The following is a 24673-nucleotide window of genomic DNA, read 5'->3' on the forward strand; positions in this document are numbered from 1 at the left end:
TAACACAGGATCTACAAATAGAAATTGAGTGATTATGTAGACAAAGCAGTGTAAATAATTTCTTTAACTTAAACTTTAACTGCAAAAAAATCTATTGAAAAGACAACAAGAACAATGAAATAATACACAGCTAAAAATCTAGACAAAGTACTTGAACACGTGAAATAAAAAACAGTCTACATTGACATCATTATCTTTCCATTGTTAAACTTGAAATCACAATGCCAAAAACAAGAAAAAAAATTCCATTTGACATAGATAAATTTAAATTAAAAAAAATGTAGACTATTAAAAACAAAACTCTGGACTGATCAGGTGATTAAATACATTTTTGATTAATACTTTACTACTAAAATGGTCATGAAAATACAGAAGAGATTCAGTTCTAGCAGCATTGGAATTGAGGATATAAAGCAGTGATCTCTCAGAGAGTGGTCATAATAATCCCTAAATATATTACAAATCATCTGGATTGAGATTAGCAGTGAATTTATTGCTACACCTCTTAAGCAGAATAACACGGAAAGAAAAAGCCTGAATATTAAGAAAACCCCTGCTACTCATCTTACCTATTATGGTTTGGCCTTCACTGCTCACCACAGAGCCATGTGGCCATCAGCCTATGTCTACTATCTATTTTCTGTGGCCACTGAGGCCATTCACACATTCTTTTCCCACCCCATCTCCTCCTCCTGCAACCATCAGATTCTAAGGAGAACAGGTCCAGCCCAAAAAGGGGAGAGATTTTCCTTGATGAGTAAAGTCAACCATGATGGCAGCTTAAAAAGAAGACATGGTTTATTGCTCTAGAGAACTCCAGATTCCTTCCCATGTTCAAGTAAAAGAAGTAAAACTTGTTTTGAAATTCTCATAAATAATCCATCTCCTTATAATTAGTGGAATGAGCACACACACACACACACACACACACACAGATCTAGGTTCTATAAACGTGTCTGTAAACTAGAAGAATGCAATGCTTAAAAGATACATAGAAAAATATCTGTGGGGAAAAAACAAACAAACAAACACATTTATTATAGGAAGTACAACCTGCAGGAATATACGTGCGTTGCCTTCTCACTACAGGAAAATTTGGAATTTATATGGACATAAATGGAAGATTTAACTTTCAAGAGCTTACATAGAGTGATGTGTACCTCTGGCTAGAAAAGGTAAGGAGCTCAGGCTGGGAAATTCCATGCATAAGGTCAGAATTAAAATCTTTAGTAGAGGCAGAAAGGCAAAACTTTGACCCCTCCCTGACTTTCAGTATTTTTTATTCTCTCTTTAGAGGGAAAATTCTGCAATTTCTAATACAGAAGAAAGAGAGAAAGAGAGGAAAATTTTGAGATAAAAATGACATTTGAAAAATATATAGGGAAGGGCAATTTTACAGAAAGTTGAATGTCCTGAGGATGAAAAAATAGAACTTGAAGTCATCATCGATGATGTGAACACTAATAAAAAATAACCTTTATTGATCTCAAATTCTTTAATAAATATGCACTAAATATTTTGAATATGACTACTAAATTAGTGGAGAATATAAGATTTTAAATTTCTAGGATGAAAATATAAACAGGGAGAGAAAACAGGTTACTCACAAAGAAAAAGTCAGGTTGTTTTTATACTCGTCTACTAAACAGCCTGAAGACACCAGAACAACATTAAGATAATTTTGAAAAAGGAAAGCTGACCAGCGGATTTGATCTACCAGTAATCATAATAAATTATATGATTATAATGGTAAAAACAGTAGTATTGGGCACAATGTCAAATAAATTGAATTGATATCTGAAATATACTTATTAAAAAGAGAAAATTATATATATATAATATATACATATATTTATATATAATTTAGATATATATTTATATATCTCTCTATATAATTATATATTATAACATACATAATTATATAAATAACATAAATAATAAATAATAGATAATAAATACATATAAACATATTTTATATATATATATATACACACACACACACACACACACACATATATAACATAAAACCAAAGATAATGATATATTATTCACAAAATAGTATAGGATGTTTTGACTACTTGACTCACTTCAAACTATAAACCAAAATAAATTATGAACAAATTAAGTATCACCAGTGAGTCAAATAGATAAATGTTTAAAAATGTTGAAATCCTTTAAAAATAGGCAACACAGGTGAAAAGTTTCTAATCTCGGGCTGGGTAAGAATTTTATTTTGAAGCATAAATGTAAAGGAAATCATATCCAAAGCAAAACAAAAATGTCTACACAAGTTTAAAAACTTTCAGGTAGTAACATCTTGAGTGATGCTACTCAAATATTTCAAACATTGAAAATGAAAATTCAATATTTTGTGGTTGGTAAAGAATATGTAGGTAGCAGACTAAGATTAATATTTTGTTAGAGAAGCTTCTAAATTATTAACAAATATTTATATCTCATTATGGAAATTTTGTAAGAAGTTATTGATACTGTACACATATCAATCTATCATAACACGCAGATCTGTAGGATTGCTAGCGCTCACTCTCAACACATTCACAGCCACTCTATCATTCACTGAGAATAATTTTCCTCTTGATTTTCTCAATGTGATCAATGAAGCCATAAAAATGATAAATATTTTAAAAATAGCTTGACTTTTTAAAAATCTTTTAACCAAATTTATAATTTAAAGAAAATAACGGGGAACACTTTTCTCAACTTGAAGGTGCATACTAAATCAAGTCAGAGTTTTTGAATTCTGAGATATTTTGTTATTTATCTTAATGGAAAATGGTAAAAATCTGTTTGGGTGAATGGGAATTCATTCTTCACCTTATAAAAGATGACTCTTTGAGAAGATATTAATTCCACGTTCATGAGTCTCAAGCATCAGCTGCAAAGGAGCACTCTTACTAACTGGAACAAAAGTCACCGATAGTGCAACTTAAGAATTAGATGAGCAAGTTGATTATAAGGATTATGACTTGTGTAAGATTCACTTCTTTTATACGTGAGGAAAATTACAGCTTTCATGGCAAAAGTTCGACCTCATCTGCTAAATACCATCTAAATCCTGAAGATCCCTAAATCTCCATCTTATCTCTCACCCCTCCCTCACTTTCAGAGTTCTTTCTTCTCTCTTTAGGGATTTATTAATGGAAAAGTTTGAGAAACTTTATTTTAATGAACTTATGATTTATTTTTTTTTAAATAATGATACTGTATTTATTAACTGTATGGTGTGTTAGACACCTACTGGGTACCGAACCTTTCAAAGTAGTCATGATTCATTGATTCTTTTCTGTGTGCCACACAAAACGATGTAGGTTTTTAACATGTACAACTTGATGTATTTGGAGATACATATACCACTGTGAAACCATCATCACAATCAATGTCATAAACTGATCCATCACCTCCTACAATTTCTATATAAATTAGAGCACATGAACATAATAAACACATATTTGAGAATGTTGACCTAAGAATATTGAGCATAGAAAACATGTAATCCATAGTATTTTCTCTTGTTTAAACAATCCTACCAAACACATAGTCTTCTAAAGAAGAAAGCGTATTTTATTTCCTTGAGACTCTAAGATGTTCTAATTTTTTTTTACAGCTCTTTGAAATATATTTACTTAGGAAGGGCAGTATACAGCACGGTCTTTCCTTTTCATTGCACTGGATAATTGTCTTTCAAACAATATTATCATAGTTGATCCTAATTTGATCTTTTAAATGCCAGTTTTGTCTATTTTACTATTTATCCAAGTATTTGTTCTCTTCTTGGTATCTTCTATATTATTTAATAGCAATATACCCATATTTTACCTTAATCAACTTGTTTGTCAAATTCATATTCATACACAGATTTAACCATCTCATTTATCCAAAATATTAATACAAAACGTACCATTCTATTGCTAATTTAGAGGTCATTTAATTAATTACATTTTCAACCCTAGAATGGCTAAACTTTTTTAAAATAAATCAGTACTAAGAGTTTTTACCTGGCTCATATTACATTTGTTTTAAAGAAAAAAAAAATAGTGATTTGTACAAGGTGCAAAAAGTCTTTTACTTTTTCTTTTCCAATTCACAGCCATATACACAAGTATTTGCCATTCTTTTCTAACATAGGATTCATTTTTGTATTTGTGTTTTTTTACATTCTAGGGAATTCCAATCAGTTTAATTGTTTGACAGAATTTTCCTGCCTTTCCTCAGAAGGTATAAATTTTTCAAGTGCCAGCAGCATACACTAGAATATTTCCCAGGAGTGGAAGCTAATTGCAACTTGGTTTACTGGGACTATTGTTTGAGGGCCTTTTTGTTTGTTTGTTTTATACCAATATGCTCTACATTAGAAAAATAGGACTTAAAATCAACACCATCAATGTAAACAAAACAAAACTACACTCTCTAAAATTACTTTGCCCTGATAGCTACATACATCGAGTCGAATTGCAATCATTTTTCACTGACATTAGTTGGTATTTTTCCTAAAATTAAAGTAGCTTTTACTTGTTGTAACAAGTCTTGAGCATTAAAAATTAGGTTTATGGCTCATTCTGAAAATACAAATTTTTTTTCCCACAGCAAAATGTGGTCTTTTTGATATTGAACAATTTACATTAATGGTCCTCATTTCTTCTTCCAGCCCATCTAATATTACCTGTTTAGTGTATATCCCAAAAGGATATAATTCAAAAACTTCATAGAAAAAAAAATAATTTCCTACGCCAAACCTTTGAATTCAATAAAACAATTATTTCAACAACAAAAGTGCTCTACATATGTTTTCTCAGCAGTTATTTCCTAACAGTCCAACAAAATCAGACACAATATGTATACACTTAATATTTTAAAAGATGGTATATACATATATATGACTAGAACACAAACTTATTTGACGATGTAAGACATATATTCATTTAGCAGTGAAAAAAGGAATAAACCTATTAAGATAGTTCAATTATAGAATAGAAACATTTTCCAACCCTTACCTCATTTTTGTCACCCTCAGGAAGTACTTATTTCACTCTGAATTCTTAACCTTTAGCTCCTATAATTCATGCATCTTACTTGGAATTAAATAATTGTTGATGCAAATTTTCTATATTCTTGACACTTTCAAACTAATTTTAAAATAGATATGAATTGGTATGTGAGTTGACATATGTTCTTGAGTAACTTGAACTCTAGTTTCACACTCAACAGTATTTATCAAAGGAGCTGAATTGGTTCTTTTAAATAAGACATTATGTTACCATCAATTACAAGTACAGAACAAATTATGTTAAATGTGCTTTTATCTCTGGAATGATTTGATGAAATTTTACTCCATTTAAACAACAACAAAAATCTTTTATTTAGATTGTGAAGGTTATATCAGGGGATTTAAATATTTAGTTGTATAGGGATTGTGGTGGGCTCTATTACTATTTATCATTTGTACTAGTGCCTCACCCTGCAGCGGCCCTGCATGTGGGAGGATTATACTTCGTGTGCTCTGTTGACTCTGTGATTTTCTTAGTCCCATGAAATGAATACAGACCTGACATATGACACTTCTGAGGAGGACCTTTAAAGACTAGTATGTAGTTTGTCATATCTGTTCCAGTTAGAAGCTATTCCATCAACCTAGGACCCAGAGTGAAGACAGTATAGAGATAAACAACAGAAATTTGTTCCTAAAGCATAATTTAGCTTATTTTGCCTAACAGAGGGCCATCCGTTGAACTATTGTAAATCAAAACCCTGATGATATTTGGTCTTTTGTATTGTTCTGTTAATATTTTCTGCATTAAATTATTGTATCACTTTTATTTATTTGGAAACATGGATGAATACTGAGCAAAGTTTATTTGAAAACAAAAAGAAGTCAGTATAAAATTTTTGTCCATACAATGGAAACCCTATGCAAAGTCATTTAAGAAGTGATCCCTCTAACATCTCTCTACCTCTGTGTAAGACTGGACTCATCAATGTAGAAAATGCAGAAATATTTTACTTTTAATAAATTTAACAAATTCACATGACAAGCGAACAAATATAACAAATATGAACTAGCAATTGTAGTCATATGTCATTTCCAAATCATGCCTTTTATAAAAGAAATCTAATTTACAATGGCAACTACTGATCACCTTTAGTTGCTTTGTTTTGAGTCCCAACAAAATTAGTAGGATTCACCAACAGCAAGTAAGTACTCTGCATAATCCAAGTATTATTTTCTTATATCTTGCATTTGAAAAATAGCTTAGCTACTTTCTCTAATCACTGAAATTTTCACAGTGATTTGATTTATTTGTGTTATACTGGAAAAAAATAATTCTGTTTGACTTGAGAAGATAAAGTAACGCGTTATAAAAATGCCATTTTATATGGGGTGGGAAAATTTATTTAAAATAAACTGGTCAACAAAAGACATAATGGGAATAAATGGGAAATAGCTGAGTGCTATTCAATGTCTTAAATATAAATTAGACATTTTTGAAAACTGACTTTTTCCAAAATTCTGGAGTTCTATTTGGTATTACGAAAAAGTGATGACTGAACACATAATATCTAAAATAACTGTGAAAAAATTATGTAAACCTAGTTACTCTTCATGAAGTTAACCTAACATAGATTCAGAAACAATAAACTTTGTTTAAAATTTAAAATTTAATTTAATTAGGGAATTCAAATAAAATTTTAATCTAAGACAGAATAGTCTTAGTATCATGCAGCCTTAACATGAATACACTATGCTTATCCTTGGGTTTAATTATGTAAGAAGGAAAAACAGAAAGAAATTAATGAATTAAACCTTTTAATTTACATATTTTGGGAAGAAAAAAGAAACTAAAATTTATGTTGGAGATGGCAGTGCATCTGGGAATCACATGTTTATCTTACACAAATAAATAATTTGGGACTTGGAATATCTTGTGAAAATTCTCAGGAATAATAACAGCATTCTCTATGTGTACATTTTTCAAATTTAAAGAAATAAGGGGAATATCCAATTCCAAAACCCAAAAACACGTGGACTTCATGTGTTTTCTTTAAATTATGATTTTTAAACATGGAAGGTCATTCTCAACTTATAGGGAAAAAGTTTTAGATAGCATTTGCAATGAAAATAGAACAAATATAATTTCCTTAGGTCACTTGTGAGCTTTTCCATCAGCAGTACAGAAATCAATTTTCTTTTGTTTCTCCCAGAAACTCTTGAAGGACCAAAACTTTTCGACTATACTTAGATTTTCCAACTGTAGCTCTATCTGCTACAACTTAATTTTGGGGTTTGAAACTATAATTGCTGGCCTAACAATCACCTGTGACAAGGTTGATCCTGTTGGTCCAGACTATCTTCAAAAATAGCATAGGTACACAATATTCTATGATTTTTAAGAGGCCAAGATACATACTGTCTTGAAGACTCTGAACATACTGTCCCATGAGCATTTACTGTCATTTTTTCCCTTGTAACTTTTTAAGCCAAATTATGTCGCCTCCACCTAATGTTGCAAAAACTTTGTGCTTTCACCCAAAGTGATCCTAAGACTGGTATCGTTCTGTATAGCCTGGCATCTTTGCTGGAAGTTAACTTTGTTAGGCTGCCATTTCTATAAACAAACTGAGTTATGGAAAGGATCCACAGCCAGATGACATGCCACTACCTGCATGTTCTCTACATCCCTGTAAGGAGGAGCTAATGCTTGGTAATCACCAGAAGTTGACACCATTAATGGGGGTTCCATAACCTTTTAAAAGGCCTTTTATACTGGTCTAACTTTAATTTCAAATATGTCATCTTTTCCCATAAAACTCAAGCCATTGAATTACATCTGTAGACATATTACTTGTATCAATTAGCTATTGCTCTGTAACAAACCAGCCCCAAACTAAGTGTCTTAAAACAAGAATACTTATTTGCTCACACTCAGGAAACTGGGTTGCACTTAGATGTTCTCCTATAGTGCTACGACCACAAATCCTAGACTGCCATTACCAGGTGAGTCATCGTGTTGGGCAGTAGGAGTGTTTCTGGATGCCATTCAAACACCAAGGTGGCTATCCATAACTTATCAATGCCTTCAGAAGTCTAAGCTGTGGTGCAAGCTCCTTGATTCTTGGGTCATATGACTCAGAACAGTCAGTGAGGAATTAGATTTATAATGTGGCTATGGAGTTTGTGGCAGGTTATGATAAGAGCCTCACAACAAAAGACCCTAGGGTTTTGGAGAAAGGCTTTTGCCTCCTGCAGTAAAGAAATCCTTACCAGTTTTAAAGCACCTATTACTGGGTCAGAACAGGAGAATGAATGCCTGATCATAGGACATCGAGTGACGATGTGACTTCAACTTCCCATGATGAGCTGGGTATTGTCAAAACCACTGAATCATGATATTGGGCAACAGTCCTTGGATGGAAATGCTATATTCAGAATTTGGTCCAAGCAAGTCAAATAGGGCGTAAGTAAGTTACATGAACATACGGCTTAAACTCCCATTTTATCTGTCACTGTTATGCCGCTGCCTCTTCCTGAGCTTGGCCTCATGAGGGTTCTTGAAAGCCAGCTGATGAAGGATGAAAAAACTCAAGCCAGATTCATGGGTAGGTCACCTCAATATGTTGGTGAGCGTAAAAAAAAAAAAAAAGAAAGAAAGAAAAAAGACTATAGCTGTACCATAGGCCCACCCTGGGGTGATCCTGTAGGACAGTGGTGAGGGGGAAGATAAACTGTACCACAGGAAGAGATATAAAAAACAAACTTGATTTGCTCACTTTATGAGAATAGGGTAGCCTGTGGTAAGGATGTAGACTGATTTCCAAAAAGTGGAGAATGGCTCTGCTTGTTAGTCAGAAGCCTAAAGGTGAGAGTTTAGAAGATTGGAGGAGAAGTCTGGCAAATGTCAGTGGATTCCTGGGCATGGGTGCAGAATACACAGACTTTTGTGTCTCATCTTATTGTCTACCAGAGAATAAGCCAGTGCACCAGATGACTTAATCAATTGAAGTCCTCTAGCTTCTGTTGTTTGCCACTCAGAACTTGCAAAGCATGTCCCTGGAGTATGCTGATTGCTCAGTCTTCCAGCAGCAGAGGCAAACACGGAGCCCTTCAAGGAGACCAGCCAGGCACCTGATGGCAAACTGACTACCTCAGACCCCTTCCATCCTTGGGGTAACACTATTCTGCCTGGAATTGACATCAACTCTGGATATGGGTTTGTCTTCTCTATCTGTGGTGCCCCTGCCTGCCCCACCATTCCATGGTTTTAAGAACATTCAACATGGGGGACGGGGGGGGGGTGTCATTCACAACAAGGAAGTGGTAGAAGCACAACACTGGGCACATGATACTGGAATCCACTGTTCTGACTAAATAACACGTGATTGGAATTAATCAACCTAATAGAATAATGGAAGGACTTCTTAACGTCTGTTAAGGTAGTAGCTTGTGGACAAGGCCCTGTTTGGTTGGAGTGCTATATTCCAAAGTGAAGTATATATACTAAACCAATATCTGATACATGTCATAGTGTCCCCAATAACTAGAATACATGAGTCTAAGGACCAAGAGGTAGAAGCAGGAATGGCTCCTATAGTAACTCATTTGCAACATCTATGCTTTTGAGTTTTGCATCTCTGACTCTGCTGGATTAGAAATTTTTGTTCTTGGGATGGGGAGAAGTTTGCTTCTGGCAAGGATAAGTAATAGTATCACTGAACTTAAAGCTATGACCTCTGCTTGGTAACTATAGATGCTCAAAACGTGTACCAACAGGCACATAAAATAGGTATTATACTCATGAGGATAATTGGTCCTAGTCATAATGAGAAGGTAAGGTTGCTCCTGTACAATGTGTACAGGAGAAATGATCAAGGAACTCAGGGGATTCACTGAGATGTCTCCTGGCACTTCCATGCCTGGGGAGAGCAGTGAACTGTCAACTGCAGCAAATAGAGCCTGGCGATGTAAAAAAAAAAAAAAAAAATAAGGGCTCAAATTGGTCAGGTATGAAAGTCTGTTGTGCCTTATCTTCCAACACACAGACCTGTTACAGTCCTGACTGGGGCTGAGGTGAGAGATATGATAGAATGAGTGGTAGAGGTGATAGATAATGAATATCAGATATGGCCTCAGACACAGTTGCAATGGAGGAGTGTAGCTTTTTCCAGTAAAACATTTTCAGTAGCTCTTTTATAGAGATTGAGGCCAGCCACCATCTTGAAGATTCAGCAATGGATTAGACTTAGCATGAGGTACAAGTCAATTTGTGTATTCCAAGGAATGGATTCAAACAGGTATTTCTTGTGTCCTGTCTCCCATCCTTTTGGCTTTGCCTGTGACTCCAACTGAAGCAGGGCTTCAAACACCCTTACACCAACTGCACCTTGCCTCAAGCATGCACTTCATAGCTTTCACTTTGTGTCGTGCATATTCTTTGAGTCTATGGAGTGGGACACCTGAAAAAACCTTCTCGGCATACCCATATATGGGCAGCCTGAAAGTCTAGACAATCTAAAGACATTATCCCATCCCAGAGGCAACCATAAACCAAAGGGATGAGAAGCTGATGGAAAAATGATTCGTACTGTCAATCCTTGGGTTCACAAGTGTCCTAGCCACTCTGTGACCAACTCAATAATGGCCTTTGTAGTACCCTTTCTTCTTTCTATGTTTCATGCTTGCTAGTTCAGAATTCCTGCTTTCTGGGATCACTTCCCCAATAAACTTGTTACAACACAATCCCTAGTTTCAAACTTGACTTTCAGGGGGAACCCAGACTAAACTGGAAGACAATGCATGGCAAAACTATTTGCTGAAAACAGAATTCAAAACTAGCTCCCTAGGAAATGAAAGAATCACTCCTCTACTGAGATACATCTGTCACTGTCGTAAAATTTAGCATAAACAAATATACCATCAAATGCCCTGCTATAAAATGTTACATCCAGCAATTACATACTAAAGAATTTAAGGTGACACCGTTCATTGCAGTATATGAATAATTCTTCTGATTAAATGGAAATATAGTGTTAAGTAGGTGTAAAAGCTGCCAAAAAGCAAACATTATTGAAATAAACACTAGCAACTTATGACTACAACCTGGGGGTACCTGGACCATAGCTACTATCTCTATTATAGAGAGATTAGAAACCACCGTAGGGTAGTATCCAAGTCAATTGGATACTATGAAGAAAATTTGCTTGAATTTTTATACTTATAGAAGAAAGAGAGGTATAATCATCATCAATTTTACTTTATTCGTAAGGTTTCAGTTTGTGTTTTTCACATCCTCAAAGGAGTGGTAGGGGATTGAGAAACCTTCCCAGGAAGATTAGTATTCTTCCATCATAAGCCAAACTACATGTTTTGAGGAAGGAAACAGTTTAAGTGGCAAAAGTAGCTAGTAACAAGGGTAATATCACGTATGCATTCACAGAGTAAAAATCTTAACCAAGAATTTAAAAATAAAACCCACAATCTTACTTTAAAAATAGCATTTACAAGTTTTTTGTGCAAAGAATAATATGTATTCAAAATTATGATTCTCCAAATGTAGTGTAATGGTTTTTGTTATATGACTTTTTACTAAATCATAAGGTGCTTTAATGGTATAGGCAAATAAACACTGGAAACTGAATATTAACTATAAGATAACATTCCTGGAATCCAGGATTAAACTTCCATTTTCCTCTTGGAGTAATTTTAACTCATTATCTCCTAATAATCTTCAAAGACTTGTGATCTAAACCCTTGTCCACTTTAAGGATCAGGATTTTCATTGCACACAATGAGACATTCTACAGTTATTAGAAACTTAAAGCATATATTAAAATTACACAGATAAGTTTATTGTTTCTGATTTAAAATGTGTTAATAGACACTATGCTTGAGAATCATCAGAATTTCTTAAATCACATTTAACTATTTTATTTTTGATAAAAAGTGCAGTGTGAGCTGAATAATATTTGTCATTTAATTTGCAAATCCATGAAGAAAGACGACTTCATAAGTCTCTGAGTCATTAACAATTAATCAGAGCTCTTCAATATAACAATTGAATGACTGGGAAGAAATCTCGAGTTTTATAAAACTGTATACATTCTTCTCTTTTGACACTGGGAATTATGTTTTCTCCAAAATCAAACTCAATGAGAGGTAACTTAAAAAAAAAATTCATGCTTGGATCCAAATGAGAGATTATAGCACCCCACATACATTCTTATGTAAGCATTACAGTGCATCTTTAGATTCAATAAATATTCCCAATATTTGACTACATATTTATTTGCTAACAGAATGAATGTCAATAGAATTCATCAGTCAATTAACAGCCATAAGTAACTTCCTTAGATCAGCCACAGAAAATATAAATGCCTGTTTAGGACAAAAGATATACAAGTGTGTCATTGCCTCCCTGAAGCCTCCATTCTACGACAGGGCAGAGAGAAAGGACAGCCATCAGATGAATGACATCTAGGGCCAAGGGATTTCACGTTTATATTTTACCGCATAAAGAAAGCCCTCCTTTGAATACCTCGCCAGAGCACCCAGCCAAATTAACTCCGTGAAGTCAATGCTGGAACGCCAATGAGCCACCAGATGGCGGCAATGCTTTTATGAATAATGCAGTATTCTGTGCAGTCCGTCCATCTAAGATTTCCTATGTTAATAATAGAACAGTCTTTACTTCAGTAAAAGAACAGATTTCTTTCGTAATAAAGCCAGGCATTCTTTTTTCCATGTCACTCGTTATATTTTGTAGGGTTTATTTGCTTTCTAGTAGTGTTCGGGACCCCAATATATTTATGTTCTTGCACGTTAAACATGAAATGGCTGTTGAATTTCATTTTGATATTGCAGTAGAAAATGCCTGTGGCTTGAAACAAATATTTTCCTTCCTGATGGACCAATAACATCTGCGGTGGTAATTGTTCCAGTGTAGCTGTCAAAAGACAAGGGTTTCACATAATTTCCTGCCACCCTCATGGTACATCCTACACATCAAAAGAGTGTGTTCATAACCTCCTTTTCCAAGAATTGATTTCAAATCTATCACAGATCTCAGATATCAGAAGCTTGTCTTCTACTTGATCATGGGTGTAAGAATCTTGAAAAATGAAACATTGCTTAGATTCAAGTTCAAAAAAAAAACCTATCAAGATCTAAATTATTTGGGAAGGGAATCCTCCATAGCAGTGTTTCCCTTTTAGAGCTGTTAGTAGCAATTTGTTCAGTCTGCCACTGTGAATTTTTTGGTTTGCACGTGTTCACCAGGCAAGTCAGACCATTAATTTCTTCTAATGTCGGAAATGAAACATTAGGCAAATTGGCAGGACTAAGACCAAGAACATAATAGCTCTCTACTAAAACAGAATTCATCTAGATCATTGATGTGAATGTCCTTCCCTTGGTCAAGTCACCTCATTCCGATCTGTTACCTGAAAACGGTTCAAACAGCTTCCTTCCTAATTTCTCATCAACATCAGATATTTCATTTCATTGTTTCACTTAGGTCAGCTCTCAACATCCTGTTTTTTGAAATTGAAAAAGAGCAACCTCCTTTCCTTTTCAAATACCAAGAACTTTGACTGCTTTGCAGCGTTTGAATATTTATTCTCTACTAAATTTTGAGTAATGTGTTTAACTCATGAATCGAGATTCTACGAGTATGCATAGATTCTACAAGTGGCCTCTGCAGTTCTATGTAAGAGTTGCCATTTTCTTTTCATCTTAAATTTAGGTGTGTTTTTTTTCATTGTGTTTGTTTCAAGCCTTTGTTTACAGATGCTTGCTTTATTATTCTCTTATACCTCTTTAAAGATTGCTCTTAGATTTGAAAGTTTTGCTCACCACTGCCCAGATTTTTCTCCTGCTCAGTGACTTGTGGCATATAAACACTATGAATATATATATATATATATATATATATATATATATATATATATATATTTCCTTGCCTTCATATTCAGCCTCATTTCCTCATGTTTCTAGAAACTGAATGACATTGGCTATTCATCTGCCAGTGATCCTACACTATCCAAAAGCTCTCAATTTTATTTCACCCTGTGTTATCCTTATGGACAAGCTGTAAAATGTGATACCATTTATTGGCCCCATCTATTATGTACCAGCTTTAGGGATTAAATTGTTCCTTTTTCTGGAAAAGGCCTAGCTGCTATTAAAAAAAGAAGAAAAAATACACTCAGCATGAAATAAACATGGCTGCTCTCTTTTAAAAATATAAAATAAGAATTTTGAAATAGATATGAAGTAGATCTCTTGGTTTCAATGTTGTCAGCATCAATAAAGTACTATATTCTGTACTTTACAAGATGAAAATCACAAATGGCAAAACTATAAGACGTGATGATTCTACTTGGATCCCATGAAATCCCCCACTGGCAGTGTTTGCTTTTGCTCAGGTAGGGCATACAGCCTGGAATCTCAGGTTTGATTCCATGTAGCTCAGTTAGCCTCACTCTGGTTCTGTGGAAATTGGGAATTGTTCACCCACGAATGGTACACAGATCAACATACACCAGTTCTACTAAAACATCAAGAAACAGTATGCTTCGTAAGAGGAGGGAGTTTACACCATGATGTCAATAAATGAATAACAGCATATTGCATTTAGCCTGGTGTCAAACTAAAAGCCAGAATTTATTTCAAATGCACAACTCTTATCTTTGAGCAGTTGGAGCCAGCTATTCAAGAAAGCAGTATGCAGTGAACCAATCAGTGATCTAAGTTCATTAGATCACATGAATACATTCTTCTACTAACATGTTAGAAGTATAAGAAGCCAAACTGACACTATCTTATTCTTTTTCCTTCACATTTTTTATTTTGATTTATTGTATTTTATTTTGGAATTCTAAAATCTTGATTCTCTTGTCTAATTTGGGACTAAAATTGATTAATACAGCTAGTATCAGTGTTTAGGGTTATCCAGTTACATTCTGCTTTGCTGATACTTCCAAACGAAATGAAAGCAGAGATAGCATAGTACCCTTTAGTAGCTAGCGGAATAAAGAAACTGCAAATGAGTACATATCCTTATAGACTGTGTAGCTTCATGGAATCATTAGGCAACGTACACTTGATAGTATTTTCTCTAATAACATAATTCATCAGTGTCTTATTTCTATACTTGAGATTATACTTTTTCTTAAAAAGAAGCTTTATTATTTCCCAAAAATTAAACCTTCAATAAGACAGTAGTTCCCACATCACATGGTCTGAACAAGTAGGCATGTGTCAGTTGAGGGGTGTACTTTTCATCCATCAACTTGTTTCTGCTTCTCCTTTTATCAGTCAGGCTAACATGCTCTTTAGGTCTCACCTTAGATTCTTACGATCAATTTTATTTTCTGCCCCTAGGCTCTCTCCTTTGCAGTAAATCTTAAGCACTTCTGACATTAATATTCCTACATCAAAGCCCCAATTATAAAATTATATCACTCCATTCATCAAAATTCTTCTGTGCAAACCCACTGGCAAAAATGAAGCTGAAATCATAAAAATAATCATATTTCTTTCCTTCAATCAAAAAAATGTATTGTCCTGATACCTCAGTAGGAGAATAAAAAGAATTACCATTGTATCTCTTTCGTGTTTTGAGTATAGTTGCTGCACGTATCTCTAAGTTCCCTTTTGCAAGTTACTATCAAGAGCTTGGTAGAGACTTTCAGGACAAAATGCTTAAAGTATTAACTGGGATAAGACATTAACTAATTAACTTATAATATTGATTAGCTATTACATTAATTACATTATTTATAAGAATAGAATATTAAAATAATTTTAATATGTTTGAGGACACATATTCTTAGTTACACAATGAATGAAAAGATTTCCCCATGGTGTATTAACTCTCAGTCTATTGATTAAGTTCAAAAGACAGTATAGAGAACAGAAGTGGAGCAGACATCCTGAATTGTATTTCACAGAGATCCACTCTCCTATCCAGATTCCTCCGAAATCAACCTTGGGAATTTCCCTCAAAGCACTGTGAGATGATGTGATTAGTAGATGAGTAATATGTGTAAAAACCCAGTCCTATTTATACTACAATCAGTCTTTTGTAGTAGCTTTCAAATACAGGATTGCTTCATTTTAACATTAAAGCAGGTGGAAGGAAAGCACATGAGGTAAGGATTGTTAGCTTTTATTTCCTTGGTGTGAAAAACTAAGTTGGAGGAGGACTTTTGCTCTGGGATCTACATAAAGATACAACGGACAGAGCCCAAACTGGAACACATGTCCCCAGATTCTTGTGTTCTCTCTACTGTACCGTCTGAATGATGGATGAATTTCTAATGGGTAGATAAAATGATTGGGGACACGCTAGAAAGCAAAAACAACTATATTAGATATTAATGCTGCTCTTACTCTGGTTTATTTTTAATGCTATGCCTTTTACGATACTGTGAGTAATTCTCTAAAGTGAAACCAGCTTTACTTGAAATCTAATGCATATATGAATGTGAAGAATCATCCTTTTGCATTTAGTCTAACTACAAGCATTGAAAAATGAAAGAGAAAATTGGTAAAAGCTCAGATTTATTTTAAACCACCACTTTTAACAGAAGGAAATGGATAAAAGCAAATACCAGTAGTTTTCCTTTTGGCTTAAATTGACATTTTCCAAGATGTTATTAAATTATCTCTGCATTAATAAACTTAAGTAGTACTTAAACATTTTAAGCTAAGACATATTCAGATCAGGAAGAGCAATCAAATTATGTTTAAATGTAAAGCATATCCATGGAAAATATTCATGAATATGTTTAATATACATTATAGCCAGAAGACTCCATCCAAAGTCAGAAAAGTAATACAAGTAACAATAAACCTTTTCTGAGATTTGTTTTACTTTTAGTGACAGAACCTGTTCCCCTGATATTTTTATATATTAAAAAAACAAAACAAAACAAAAACCCTCAAATTCAGGAAATTTGGTTATGATTTTTGTTGAAGTTATCAACTGGTGCTGGGGGAGGAGAATAGACTCATCTTCTTGAATCATTTAATTTTTTCTACCTTTCAAGTGGGCAATGGATAATAGTTCTAATCAGCCACAATTAATTAATAGTAGAATTATCTTAATTAAAGCACATAATTGATAGATGAGTCCACCGCATGTTCATGAGTAAACTTTCTTTAAAATTTTTATTTTAAAGGAACCTCAGAAAAACTGATGTCCCTGTCTTGCTCTGAGAAAATGTAAACCTCTAGAGTACAAATTACTTAATTATTTTAAATGAGTAATCATCTACTGTCTTATATGTTGTAATGCAAAGGATACAAGAAACGGTATTTTTCTTATTCTTTACCCCTATTCACAAAAGGGAATAGAGTTGACACTCTGGAAATCATCATGGAGTACAGAGTGTATTTGTGGACACAATTTCCTAAAATGTTTTATGACAGTAATTTTTTGTTTTACTAAAAGAAAGCTACTCTAGCTTTAGCAGTAACCACTAAATTAGGTAAAAGATGTCTAGTCCTCTTGTTTAATAAGTATGAAGCTGTATGGAATATAGTGTCTGTCTTTGTATTTTCTTTGGGGAAACAAAGCTAATTTACATGTCAGGAGAAAAAGAATATTTAAGTGCTAAGTTAAACGGCATGGCATTAATTACAGTGCTTGGGACCATCATATATTTGACAAGAGCTCCTTGGAAGTCCGGAATGTGTTAGAGATGTGTCATCTATCTATTTGATAGCTATGATATGAACTCCTTTCCCCCGACTTACAAAAATATTTTCTTCAGAGAGCCTTGTGTTCACAGGAAGGAAGAAAACCTAAGTGAAACATTTCCTTCTACTTTGAAACAGAAGATATTAAAAGTTTAAAAAAAAAATACTGAGTGTTTTAAACTATTTTGCAGCCATTTTCTCAGTTGAACTCCCCATTGCAAAGCTTTGTAAATGCACGCTGTATCCGTGAGGAACAGGAAGAAGGTGACAGAAGCACTGCTTGTGTTACAGATTCTGTCTGACAATACTGCCATCCTTTAACGGGGTTTTATTTAGTTATTACAACTATCTCTCTGTAAATGACATTTAGGATTATTTAAGATTATGTTGTAATCCTTCTAATCCTTAGTGCTTTAAATTTCAGGCTAAACACCAAAGAGCAAAACTAGCACTTAGCAGGAATGTTTAAAAGATGTGATTTGAACATAAATCTTTTTATTCACTCCTTCCCTGATGAAGACCTAGTGTTGCTCTTAAGTTAACTAAGAAAACTTGTACCACAGCTCATTACAAATCACTCGGGTGCTAAATGTTTTCTCAAGCGACATCGAACTTGTGATGGTCCTTGAGAATTATGCTAAATGCAGAATTAAACAAAAGTTAGCAGCAACGAACTATTACTAATATAACTTGGAATTTGTAGAGCCTCTTATAAGTACAAAGTGTCTGTGTCTCTGTGTGTACGTGTGGAAATGGTCACTACTCCCTAAGGTCAAGCTATTAGATGTGGACATATATATATATATAGATACACATACATTATATATGCATACACGTATATACATTTATACTTTTTATACACATAATATGGCTTGTCTACATATACTGTATTATAGAGATTGCTAATACTTTTTAAAAATATATTATTTACTATTAAGAAGTACCAATTAAGCAAAGACTGTTCTGTTATAAAATATGGGCACGTGTTTTGAACTCAGCTTGTGAGCATCAGTCTGATTCCCTGAAGGTTGTTGAATACCAAGCCGTAATACTTAATTAATGTTGTCACTGGTATGTTACCATGCACCAATCAAATAAGACTGAGTCTACATCAAGAGTTGAATAAAACTAACTATGAAGGAAATTTGGCTTTTAATATAAAAAGAAAATGAACAACTCAATTGTCCAAACGGCATGTACAAAAGGAGCAAAACAAATGAAATTCTTCCTTTTTTTGATTTCAAATGTGTGCTTCTGAGTCTTTCAAGCATATCTTCAGGCACATAATTTTTGGTTTGTTTTCCTATTCATTTTAAGTTTGACTTCTCTACAGACACTGCAATTACGTAGCATATAATTGCTAATCCATCAACTTTTTAAAGATAGATTTCAAATTTTAAATTATTTCTAATTTTACTCTCCTTTGATTTTTCTTGAACCCCAAATCTCAATAGCCATTTGCTATCTGTATTTATAATTCATAGACTGAGATTGAACACCAAGCCTAATTCAAACTTGGAATTCTAAAGCTATTTCTGATGTAGCATATCAGCTGAAGCTCTGATAGTCTTTTTCAGTCAGGAAGAAACACTTCATTATTCTGTAGGTAATGAAACCCTTGCACACACACATTCATACACCCAACAATGACTTAATACCATGTTTTTGAGATATAATCATGTTTATTCTGATCATTTGAGAGTTAGACCAGCTAATGTATCTAATCAAATATTGATGCAAGTCATCTAGATTTAGTTCTCTGGCAAATCCTTCCCAATGCTTTTTCGTTAACAGAACTATGAAAGCTATTTATATTGTTCCTCTGAAAAGGCTTATTCTCATAGTCTGTATCTATGGATACATATTAGTAAATTTTACCTAAGCTCATGTGTTTAGGTGATAAAAAGATTTCAGCATTGTGAGAAAATCACATGATTCACCCCAAAAAGCATGATGCAAGAAATGAAATCTAAATCTTATCTTTAGCTTTGTTATTCACAACATCCTTATTTCTCTAAACTAAAGGGTACAAGACAAAAACAGACAAACTGGATATAAGAACACTGAGGTCCCATGAACTGCTCAGGTACATTACAAACAAAACTAGCTGGCAAGATTGTCACCTCTAAAAAGCTACTGAAGTTGAGAATGGTTTTTAAGGTCTTCGGAAGTACCTATATTCAGAAATATGAAAAATAAGTAAAAAAATATAACAGGAGGTACTTAGTCACAAAAGGTTAGGCTATACATGTCTTAAATATAGGTGGTTTAAAAGTATATCTAAGTTTATTATGTTCATAGCTGTGTGTAAAATTATACATAAATATTTTTCTTCAATATTTGCAGCTCTGTATATATCATACATACTCGCCAATCATCCTCATTTGTAATCTAATTTAATTCTTCATAAGGTTAACAGAAGGAACTGAAATAGCTGCCTTAACCCAACTCTAAGAGTTTCCGTTGTCCAAGAATTATGTCTATGTCAAATTTTCATGTTTTTATTTTATAACATTGGTGATTAGGATGATAAACGCATAATACGTAATAAAACTAAACCACTTAGTTCACCCTATCCAGTTCAGAACTCATACTGATCATCTAGGTTGTCACACAGGTTAGGATTATAACCTCTAAATTTTGTTATTTCTGGCAGAAAAACAAAAAGAGGAAGAAATTGGGTAACAGGATATATTATTAATCTATAATTCCTCACTTTAGAACCAAATTTATTTTTTCCTCTTGATTCTTTAAATTCTCATTCTAATATCTTTTGGCTTTAGTCTTTTGATTTCTAGGCAAGTATGTTTAGTTCTGTTTTCTTTCCTTTTTTTTTTTTGGTAAAAAAAAATTGTCATATCAAAAAATTAATACCTGAATAGAATATTACTAGAACCAGAAAAATAATTTATTCCAGAATATGTTGAAAGTGGTAGGTATTCTTTTATATTAACATGGGTCCAAATTATTTGGATAAACCTGAATCAGCATCTGGGCAATGCAGAACAAACTAGAAACCAGTTTTTTTCTCCCCAGTGAAAGTTTAGATAGAAAATGTCACCAACTTATAGCTTCTAGAAGACCTAATATATGAATTTCAGTGATGCATTTAAGAAAAGAACTGACTTTTCTTTAAGGGCCAAAATGGTCTTAGAAGACATTTAATATATTAATTATAACAATCTAGTTCCTTGGATACTAAATGATATAAATTATAAAATATATGTATAAATGTGCTGGTTACTTTGGAAATATAAAAGTAAATTAAATTTTACATGAATATAGAAAAAGATCAACCACCATACTCTAAAGTTATTAATTGCCAAAGGGATTTTAGTAACATCATATGTGAAACATTAACCTTTCCCATTTCCTTTTTTGCAAGGATTTATCTAGTTCTTTCCATTCAATGAAACATGACTGAAATTATTAATCACAGTTATTTTTTTTCAGAAAATTAAATTATGCAATATGAAAAGATCCAATGTTTATAGCTTTTCATCTGTCTACATCCCCCTAAATCACACTGGTAAATGTAATTTATGACTCGGAGGCAGGAATGGCAATGAATGTAAACAGTTCATCATAATTAGTAAATCTTACTTTATGTATGTCTGAAAATTCTATTTTAAATCTATTTAAGTCAAGCATTCTAGGTTTGAACCCCAAACAACTAGAAAACACATCGCAAAATTCAATGACTTTTGGGTGTAGAATTAATCAACACACAACGTATATTTTGTGTTTAGATAGCAACCAGTCATGAGGGAAAAACAAAAACCCAAATTCAACAAGGAAGAGAAGTCAGTTTTTCACAATAACCTTCACACAACTGGTTGCATATGAAAATGCACATCAAAACATAACAATACAGTAGTCTTATTTTGATTACCCAAGAGACCTCAGATTTAGAAGGAATAGGAATAAATTGAACATTCTTACCTGAAAGACGTTCTTTCTGCTTGATTTTTCCTTGGCCCATTCAATATGTGCTCCACACAAATCCACACTTTCTGGTTTGTTCCCAGTTTTCTGTAAACAAAATGAAATAAGAATAAAAAGCATACAACATTGGTGAAACATGTCAGAGAAAAATAAAAGTTTATTGAGTTAGCAGCTATACATATTTATAATATAAAGCCTTTTTGTTTTGTTTTTTCAGTTTCAAAGAGATATCTGAACTTTCATGTTCTGCAGAATTATTTACAGCAGCCACGACATGGAAACAACCTAAGTATCTGTCAAGGGATGAATGGATAAAGAAAATGTGATATATATGCATACATACACAATGGAAAAGTTATTGAGCCATAAAAAAAGAAGGAAACCTTGCCATATGTGACAACATGGATGAAGCTTGAGGATGTTATACTAAGTGAAGTAAGACAAACAGGGAAAGACAAATACCGCATCTCACATATGTGGAATCTAAAAAAGTTGAACTCGTAAAAACAGAGAGTGATTACCAGGGTCTGGGGAAATGGGGCGATATTGGTTAAAGGGTACAAACTGTCAGTTATAAGATAAATAAGTTCTGGGGATCTAATGTACAGCATGGTGACAATAGTAGATGCTGTACTATGTATTTAAAAGTTGTTAAGAGAGTAGATAAATGTTCACATCACACACACACATCACCATGTGAGGTGATGGATGTGTTAACGAACCTTAATGTGGTAATCATTTTATAATATATATGTATATCAAATCATCACATTATACACCTTAAACTTACACAATATTGTCAATTATATCTCAATAAAGCTTGAAAAAAGGAAGAAACAAATTTAATTAATGTCTATTAAGTGTCAACTGTGTCTTTTAGTTCCCTTTTTAGACTTTTAAGACTATACACATGTTTATTTGTATGTAGTATGTGATTTGCACCGAGTTGATTATAGCATATGCTTCCTTTTACACAATACAATATGGGTATTACTTTAAAGTTGTTTTTACTTCTTTAATTCATAATAATCAATTAATGGGAATATCACCTACACTTCCCCCTTATATTTTTATTTAATTCAAGTGAATTATGTTTATATAACTTTAAATTTGCATAACTGCAAATATTAAACAAAAGCTTCCCAGTTTGGGAAATTTCTTTACTATTTTTAAAGAAAATGATGCCATAACTCAAAGCCTCCAACTATTTTCATATGTTTTGAGCTACTCTAGGTAACTCTATAGATAAATTTAGTACTTTTCTCAAGCCACTTTTCATAGAATACTTTAAATTTTTAGAATATAAAACTTACAGTATTTTTATACAATGTTTTTAACAGCATGAAGTTTAGGTTAAAAGATGAAATTATGCAAGAATGGTAAAAATGTTAAAGGAAATCTGCCCATAATTGCTGCCTCATAGCCACCATAACCAATTCTATCAGTTTAACAGAAAGAGACTGTTTTTCAGATAAGCCTGAAATCTACTTTTTTTGTAGTTAATTGTAAGGGTTTTTTTTTTTATTTGGTAACTCAATAAAGTTACTTTTTTTTGGAAACATTGATAAGCCAGGCGTAGCTTTCCTTCAGAATAAATTCAGCTCACAGGACAGCAAACTGATAACATAGCTTTCCTTTGTTATTTGGTAGTAAGTAACCAATTAAGATGAGTGTGCCTCTGACAGATGCTTCAGTCGCTGAAATACTTTCATTGTTTCACCCATACTCTGCCACCCAGGTGATCACTACTGTGCAAAATCTCAAAGCAGAATAATGATCATTATAGTGTGATATACGGCATAGAAAAATTTAAAAAAACCTCCCTCTTCTGTAGTTAATTAAATTATGGGATGCTCAGAACCAACAAAAATAATCATCAAGAGTATGTAACAAAAGAGATGATCTTTCCCGTATAATGCAGTCAAGGGGAAAAAGATGAAATTATTTTGTATAAGAAGCATTTTTATGTGCCACACACTCACTCTAAGTATTTTACAACTATCAATTCATTTAACTATTTTAACAACTGTATGCAGCAGGTCCTATTATTTTCACTATGCTACAGGTAAGAAAAGTCCCCAGAATGGTTAGGTAAACTTTTCCAAGGTAACAGAGATAGAAAAGGAGGAGCCAGGATTGAAGTGTGAGCAGTGTCACTCCAGAGTCTGTTCCTAACAACTAGGTAGTCCTTGAAAATTGAATTTACGCTATGATCCATAGTCATGTTAAAATATGTCACATTTTGGGAAAAGATATATATGCCTGTTTTACGAGACTCTACTACAGATATATTGATATTGCTTCTGCCCTTCTCCGTTAAACTTCATCTTTCTATTGGGCTTTATACCACCTGTTCATCTGGAATATCTCACAATCTTTATATGGCTGACCCCTTACCCATCAGATCTCAACTAAATGTCACCTGTCAGAGCTCTTCTCTGACTGGCTCATAGAAAACAGCTGCATTCCAGCATTCCTGGTTATGTTCTATCTCACTACATGTTTTAATTTTACCACAGCCCTCCTCCAAGCTGAAATTAACATACATATTTTTATATGCTGTCTGTTTTTCTCCCACTAGAATTAAGTTACCTGAGCTGGGGCCTTGTTTGCTTTTTCCTCCACTATTTTCTCCAATGCGTGGAACAGTGCCTGACACATAGTTGTTGTTCAATTAATATTTGCTGAGTTCATGAATGAAGGAAAAATGCCAAAATGCAACTAGATTTTGTGCTTTGGAAGGCAGGTTTTAGCATCTTGAAATTCCCAATTTTATAACAATTAAGATTTATATTTGGTTTAAAAATTGAATAATCTTTGCTTTGTGATTTGGAAAAGTGATGAACAGTTCAATAGACTCACGTGGATTGAACCTAGGATTTCACAGAATCATTCAATAAGCATTTATTGCATACCTATTATGTGTCAGTGTCCTAGCCGCTGGGCTGGGCACTGGGACCCCAGAGATTAAGAAGATACTGACTCTTCCTTTAAGATTTCCATGCTAGCTTCAGA

General features: G+C 33.4%; 1 protein-coding gene across 1 annotated transcript in view; it reads right to left on the bottom strand.

Moving 5' to 3' along the window:
• ARHGAP15 (Rho GTPase activating protein 15) overlaps positions 1–24673 on the bottom strand; it is a 620743-nt gene that overhangs the window by 473635 nt on the left and 122435 nt on the right. The window contains 1 exon segment of the mRNA XM_033112294.1: positions 21656–21745. Coding sequence (XP_032968185.1) covers positions 21656–21745 — 90 coding nt within the window.

This window comes from Rhinolophus ferrumequinum, chromosome 8 (assembly GCF_004115265.2).
Source record: "Rhinolophus ferrumequinum isolate MPI-CBG mRhiFer1 chromosome 8, mRhiFer1_v1.p, whole genome shotgun sequence".
NCBI classification, from domain to species: domain Eukaryota; kingdom Metazoa; phylum Chordata; class Mammalia; order Chiroptera; family Rhinolophidae; genus Rhinolophus; species Rhinolophus ferrumequinum.